We start from the raw sequence: 7,764 nt of genomic DNA, 5'->3' as shown, positions 1-7,764 counted from the left end.
ATGTTGCGCTTGGTGACCTCTGACTGTTTCATCCTAACATCGTTGGTGCCGACGTGGATAACAATATCTCTATACTCTCTACACTCGCCAGTTTTAGCTTTAGCCAGCACCGTCTTTAGATTAGCCTTAACGTCGGTAGCCCTGCCCCCTGGTAAACAGTGTATGATCGCTGGATGATTAGTTTTAAGTCTAATACTGCGGGTAATGGAGTCGCCAATGACTAGGGTTTTCAATTTGTCAGAGCTAATGGTGGGAGCCGTCGGCGTCTCAGACCCCACAACGGGAGGAGTAGAGACCAGAGAAGTCTCGGCCTCCGACTCCGACTCGCTTAATGGGGAGAACCGGTTGAAAGTTTCTGTCGGCTGAATAAGCGACACCGGTTGAGCATTCCTACAGCGTTTCCCTCCAGAAGCCATGAGAAAGATGTCCGGCTGCGGGGACCGTGCGAGGGGGTTTATACTAACGTTACTATCTGTACTTACTGGTGGCACAGACGCTGTTTCATCCTTTCCTACACTGAAATTACCCTTGCCTAACGATCGCGTCTGAAGCTGGGCTTGCAGCACAGCTATCCTTGCCGTAAGGCGATCGTTCTCCTGTATATTATAAGTACAACGACTGCAATTAGAAGTCATCATGTTAATGTTACTTAGCTTCGGCTGTTTGAAGTCCTGACGAACCATGTCCAGATAAAACCTCCGGGGTGAAAAAGTTGAATGAAAAAAGTTGAGTGAGGGAAAAAGTAAAAATATACGGTAATGAAAAAGTAAAAAACCGTCAGGTATCAAAGTAAGATCGGCAACAAAAACGCACAGCAGCGTAAACAAGTCTGCAAGTTGTGACCGGAAACAGGAAATAAGGGCAATAACTCCAAAACAATAGAAAGATCGCTGAGATCCTAAGCCAGGATTCAGACACGGCTAGGACATCCAGGTTGGCAGAGTGTGCTAAAGCAGTGAATAAAACAAACTTAGGGAGGAGGCTTCTAATGTTAACATGCATGAAACCAAGGCTATTACGGTTATAGAAGTCATCAAAAGAGAGCGCCTGAGGAATAGGAGTGGAGCTAGGCACTGCAGGGCCTGGATTCACTTCTACATTGCCAGAGGAACAGATGAGGAGTAGGATAAGGGTACAGCTAAAAGCTATGAGAATTGGTCGTCTAGGACGTCCGGAACAGAGAGTAAAAGGAGCAGGTTTCTGGGGGCGATAAAATAGCTTCAAGGTATAATGTACAGACAAAGGTATAGTAGGATGTGAATACAGTGGAGGTAAACCTAGGCATTGAGGGATGATGAGAGATATATTGTCTCTAGAAACATCATTGAAACCAGGTGGTGTCATTGCATGTGTGGGTGGTGGAACTGAAAGGTTGGATAAGGTATAATGAGTAGGGCTAGAGGCTCTACAGTGTAATAAGCCAATAAACACTAACCAGAACAGCGATGGACAAGGCATATTGACATTAAGGAGAGACATGCTTAGCCGAGTGATCATAGGGGTCCAGTGAGTAGTGAGGTTGGTTGGGGTTACGGCGATTCAGACAGCTAGCCGGGCCATGGGTAGCAAGCTTGCAGAAGATGGTCTGTTTTTAGCCACCTCGTGCGTTTCCGTCGGTAGATTAGTGGGGTTCCATGTGGTAGAGGGGACCAATCCAATTGGCAAAATAGTTATAGTGGCCCAAGAAAATTGTCCGATACACCTAGTCAGATAGCAGCCGATAAGACAGCTAATGATTAGCGGGCTGCATATGGGCGTTCAGGTTACGTCGTGAAGGAGGGGCCAGTTGGATAACTCCCTCGGGCAGATAACGTCGGTAGTCCAGTCGTGAAAGCCCAGTGGGGCTCCGCATTGGCAGTAAAACGGGTCCGGATAGGTGATTGTAGCCCAGGAGTGGCTGATGGAACTCTTCAGCTGGCTAGCTCCGGAATAATTGATGTTTGCTCCGGGACTGATGTTAGCCAATAGTCATTCGGATGGCAGCTAGCTAGCTGCAAGATCCAGGTGTAAATGTCCGGAGCTTGCAGTAGAAATCCATGGATATGGATAGAAAATAGGTCCGGTATGCTCTGGTCTGAGTCACGTTGTACAAAAACTGGAGATAGCTTTTCGAGCTAAAGGATAGCTGATGACAGCCAACCGTGGTTAGCTGAAAACTAATGTTAGCCAGTGAACTGGCTAACTTCTGGATAACTTCTGGCTAGCTTCTGTTGTGGATTTCAGATTTGAGGTGAATAATACTTTTTTTTGAAGACAATTGGTGAGGCAGGTTGCAGGAGAATGTTTTGAAGTTGAGTTTTTAGAAGAAAAATATATATATAAAAATATATGCGAAGAAAATATTTAAATATTTATATACATGGGACACGACAAGACGAGGACAAAGGACGTCTGACTGCTATGCCATCTTGGATGGAGAATGCCTACTGTCTGTAAGCTGTTAGTGTCTTAACGACCGTTCCACAGGTGCGTGTTCATTATTTGTTTATGGTTCATTGAACAAGCATGGGAAACAGTGTTTAAACCCTTTACAATGAAGATCTGTGAAGTTATTTGGATTTTTACGAATTATTTTTGAAAGACAGGGTCCTGAAAAAGGGTAGTTTCTTTTTTTGCTGAGTTTACATATTACCTCAATTAGCCTGACTAACCGGTGCCCCCGCACATTGACTCTGTACCGGTACCACCTGTATACAGCCTCGCTACTGTTATTTTCACTGTCATTTTACTGTTCTTCTTATTTTGTATTTCTCTACTTATCTATTATTTACCTAATTTACTTAAATATTGCACTGTTGGTTAGGGCTTGTAAGATAGCATTTCACTGTAAGGTCTTCACCTGTTGTATTCGGCACACATGACAAATAAACTTTGATTTGATTTGAAATAATCAAAGAGATATGACAGTCTATCATTACTTTTAGATGTGAACTTTCAGTCGGAAAAAAATATAAAGCGCTATGATAAAACTGGCTCTCATGAGGACCGCCACAGGAAGGGAAGACCCAGATTTTCATCTGCTGCAGAGGATAAGTTCATTAGAGTTACCAGACTCAGAAACTGCAGCCCAAATAAATGCTTCACACAGTTCAAATAACAGACACATCTCAACATCAGCTGTTCAAAGGAGACTGCGTAAATCAGCCCTTCATGGTCGAATTGCTGCAAAGAAACCACTACTAAAGGACACCGATAATAAGAAGAGACTTGCTTGGGCCAAGAAACACGAGCAATGGACATAAGACCGACGGAAATCTGTCCTTTGGTCTGATGAGTCCAAATTTGAGATTTTTGGATCCCACCGCCGTGTCTTTGTGAGACGCGGAGTAGGTTGATGGATGATCTCTGCATGTGTGGTTCCTACTGTGAATTATGGAGGAGGATGTGTGATGGTGTGGGGGTGCTTTGCTGGTGACACTGTCTGTGATTTATTTAGAATTCAAGGCATAACCAACATGGCTAACACATAATTCTGCAGTGCTACGCCATCCCATCTGGTTTGCGCTTAGTGGGACTGTCATTTGTTTTTCAGCAGGACAATGACCCAACACACCTCCAGGCTGTGTAAGGGCTATTTGACCGAGAAGCAGAGTGATGGTGTGGTGCATCAGACGGCCTACACCGGCCAAACCCGGACCCTGCTGGGCCAATTTCTAGCCGCCCTATGGGACTCCCAATCATGTCTGGTTGTGATACAGTCTGGATTCGAACCAGGGTGTCTGTAGTGACGCCTCTAGCACTGAGATGCAGTGCCTTAGACTGCTGCGTCACTCGGGAGCCCATGATGATACATGATTCCATATGTGTTATTTCATAGTTTTGATGTCTCCACTATTATTGTACAATGTAGAAAATAGTAAAAATAAAGAAAAACCCTTGAATGAGCAGGTGTCCAAACTTTTGACTGGTACTGTATATTTCATGCTGAAACTCTCATATTAATCACCAATGGTTGATAGTTGATCGTTTATATTTAGCATAATGTTTTCCAGCTTTGTCATTCTATTATTTAAAATCATCTTATTCAATTATTTCATATAACTGTATTTTAGATGTGATAAGGCCGCACAGAGGGCCAGAGATAATTACAGACACCTATGATAATCTGAGGTACCCAAAAGGGCGACTAGATGTATTTTGATAGATTACATAAAATCCTTGAAAGATAACAAAATTCTGGTAATTTACTGGTAAACATCTAAAGTTTCCAGTAATATACCCTCCTTTTGTAACCCTAGTTATGTGTTCAGGGTTGTTTTTTGACCCCTACTTTATTCTTGGAGAAGGAATTTCTGATGATCCCATCAGAAATGTGCAGCGTATAGACTTTTGAAGACCTTACTGGGTTGAGTAAGAGTAGGTTATTGATGCAGGGAGGTTGATTTAACGCTATAAACCTCACATTTCAAATACAAGGTATAAGGAAGTGCTTGCATTGCTCTTTGTGTTCATCCTGTGCCCATATTAAAAACTCCTCAATAAAACCCTGTCAGCTATCCTTATATGAAGGGACACATCGCAAAAGGAGATTTCCGGAGTTCATTTTTAATAGAAGGCCTTTCTGAAGCAATCTAGTCATATCTGACATCATAAAAATTGATACCCCATTTGGGGATAAAAAAATTGCAAGTATTGGTTTACACTGAAGTGTATACAGAGCAGAAGGAAAGACTGTTAACCATGACAACCTTGCCAGTGAGTAAACACAAGGGTGAGCACCCTTGAGGAAATGGTGTTCCAGGAGAGGAATGTCATATATGACAGGCACTTGACCACACTGCTAGGTTACAGCTCAGCTCCCAATCAACACATTAGCTCCAGCATATACGCATGGCTAGTTCTGAAACTGAGCTCTATGCATGCAGGATAAGGAGTAAGTTGTTGTTTTGGGTCAAATGCCTTCAGTGACTGACACAGTATTTTGGCCAAATACTGGACCTATCACCCATTTGTGTTCACATAACAGCCGTCTCCAGAAAGATATAGACTGGTTGCTCACAGCTTACACTGAGGAATTGAGAGCTTCTTCTTTTTCTATTTTTGTATTATTAAACCATGTATTCTGCCCTCATGTAGCTTCTGTTTGTGTTGTCATCAAATAGTAAGAAATGTTTTCCTTATTGAATCAAACTTGAGACAAACTGTGAAACTGTCAAAAAGACAATGAAATGCAAGAAATGACATTTCTTTATCATTTTCATTTATTTCTCTTGTTTAGCCGATCAAAAATAAATTCATATTTTTTTCTCAATTATTCACACATCGTTTTTACATACCCTGACAAGTTCTTGATAAATAAGTACAAAATACATTGGTATTACCACAATAAATATCATAATAAATATATTAGTTAAGTCTATACAATTACAAAAAGCAAAGAAATGCAAATAAGTCAACATATAGTCTATGGAAATACTGTGATGTTACAGTCCCTGATGAAATAGAAGTCACCTACTACAGTTGAGTAGGACCCGACCAGGGTTGTCAAAACATTATGCAACAAAACAGGTCTCTAAATAAATGGCAAGGTTACACAAATACCCCCTCCTAGATCTGTGACATACACAGAGGGTGTACTAGCACCTTCTCACTTTTGTCACAGATGTGTTAAAATATGATGAAAGTCCAAAAATAATATGAAAAATAGAATTTGGCAAAAGTATAAAAGAAGTGTAAAGCTTTGGTTAAATGCTACATAGAGAGACTAGTCTCCCAATACCTAGTTTAAAGTGCATATCACAGTGAGAGAATGTATTGTTGTCATTTTCCAAGTCACATTGATGGTTTGAATAGTTCTTGGTATACACATGAATACCAACAGAATAAACAGACCTGACAAACAGTTCTGTCAGCTTACTAAATGGAGGGGAGTCTTTTGTTGATCATATATTTAAAGGACTAATCGAAGTAAGGCTACTAGGTCCTTCTCATATTGATTGAGACAGGTAAAGCTACTTAAAACGTTGTTACTATCATAACGATCAAGGTCATTTTTAAAGAAAGCAATTAATGGAAGACAAGATGAAAAGTTAAATGAAAATATTCATAATTATAAAAAATATACAGATTTTGATAGAAGTTTGAGTACCAAATAAATGTCACTGAGCAAGTAATTTACTAATATAAATAAACAGTATAAAGTGTTGATGCGCATCATATTGATAGGATTTCTGATTTGTGTAAGCAGAACCTTCACAGTTGATCAAGGTTCGTGTGTTCGATTGTCTCTATGTGATTTGGGTTTCCTAGTCAGAGAGTGACAGACGCGCAAAGACGGTGAGGCGCTTGTTGCCAGCCCCATCAAATGTGGGGGACTCTGAACCGCTGGTGCTGCCTGTGCTGGTGTAACTATCCCGATCTGAGAGGGAATCTTCAGAAGAGAAGCGCTGGAGGTTTTGCTGGGTGATGTAGATGTTGTTGCGGTCCTCCATAGCGTACGATTTGTTCAGAGTGTCTGGGGAGTTATTTCCGTGGCCACAAACGCAGCGTGAGGGCTTCTGTGGCTCAACTATCATAGGGATTTTGTGGATGTCACCAACACTGGGTCGGCTCTGACAAAACTGAAATGTGTCGCGTTGGGTGTCATTGAACACTGGGGAGAGAATGTCCGCAGGGGGTGGTGACACCGAGGGAGCACGGGTGAAGCCAAGGGGGTCGTGGAGCGCAGGGGGGGGTGAGCTGCGTGATCTCAGGAAACCTGCGAAACTGACGCTCTGACGGAGCTGACGTGGGCTCTGATCAGCAAGTGCTTGGTTGTGGAACTTTTGGGTTAAGGGGGTGAGCTTCTCTTCGTGAATGAAGTGACAGCGGGCTCCATATGGGCAGTAGCCAAAGTTGTAAAAGGTGCGGCAGGCCTCCGTTTTGTATTTTGGGTGCCTGTACAAACCACGCAACTCAGGCTCTCCATGGGCAAACTGACACTTGCTCCCATATTTACAGCTGCCGTTCTCCTGGAAACTACGGCACAGTTCGGTCTTGTAACGGTTGGAAGGGAGAGGTGTCGGGCTGTTCAGTGGAGGAAATCCAGGCGGTGGAGGCACTTCATCCAGGGTCTTCATTTTACCGAAGGAGAGGACACTGGATTCGGTCAGACTCATGGAGCGGTCAGGTCTGAAGGAAACCTGTGGTTGACTTGGAGCCATCTTGCTCCAAATGTCAAGTGGCCAGGGGGTATCATTGTTCAATTGCTCAGAGCTTAGACTATGGCTCTTTGGTGAGAAGAACGAAGTTGAACGGTTGAGACGAGGTAACATCGGTTGAATTTGTTTCTGGGTGAATGGTTCATCTAAACCCAGATTGATTAGATTCTGTGGAGAGAAATATAACAGTCAATAAATGATCACGTTATAACCATGTAATAGCCTACTCACGATGCAGAATTGTAGCATCTGCTCTGCTCCTCAGAAGCTTAATCGTTAAATATGTTTTGTGAATATTTCAACATATAATCAAAGTTGAAAGGAGCCAACAACTAATAAAATAGTCTAATTGTGTTTTTTTTACCCACCAAATGCATAACCATAGCTTATGTTACTGATCTGAACATAAATATAAACCCAGTGAATAAAACTTACCCTCGTGATAATATCGTCGATCATATCTGACATGCTTCTATGTATTCTTGTCCGTTGAAAAGTTTTAGTTCGCCTGTCACTTTCAGCTGCAAGACACGGGCGATTGCGCTGCGCTGTTACTGCAGGACTCGCCTTTTATAGTTTATTTAGGGCGGCAGGCGGGGTTTCCTGTGCTATCTTCCCGGACACC

At 42.4% G+C, this 7,764-nt stretch overlaps 1 protein-coding gene across 1 annotated transcript; it reads right to left on the bottom strand.

The window, feature by feature from the left end:
• Window positions 1–5,178: 5,178 nt before the first annotated feature.
• LOC106580723 (mRNA decay activator protein ZFP36) lies at window positions 5,179–7,721 on the bottom strand. The gene is made up of 2 exons (XM_014162065.2): window positions 7,575–7,721; window positions 5,179–7,307 (listed from the first exon to the last, which is right to left on the bottom strand). The coding sequence occupies exons 1-2, from the start codon at window positions 7,605–7,607 to the stop codon at window positions 6,246–6,248; spliced, it is 1,095 nt and encodes a 364-aa protein (XP_014017540.1). The 5' UTR covers window positions 7,608–7,721; the 3' UTR covers window positions 5,179–6,245.
• Between the last annotated feature and the right edge of the window lie 43 nt (window positions 7,722–7,764).

This window comes from Salmo salar, chromosome ssa20, assembly GCF_905237065.1.
Source record: "Salmo salar chromosome ssa20, Ssal_v3.1, whole genome shotgun sequence".
NCBI classification, from domain to species: Eukaryota; Metazoa; Chordata; class Actinopteri; order Salmoniformes; family Salmonidae; genus Salmo; species Salmo salar.
Note: the sequence above shows the minus strand (reverse complement) of the source record. Positions and strands in the feature narration are given on the sequence as shown.

What these genes read in the sequence shown, in the direction of transcription:
- LOC106580723 (XM_014162065.2), bottom strand. Translation starts at nt 7,607, where the DNA reads ATGTCAGATATGATCGACGATATTATCACGAGG. An exon ending in TCGACGATATTATCACGAGG is followed by an intron (nt 7,308 to 7,574) that starts GTAAGTTTTATT and finishes TTCTCTCCACAG; the next exon opens with AATCTAATCAATCTGGGTTT.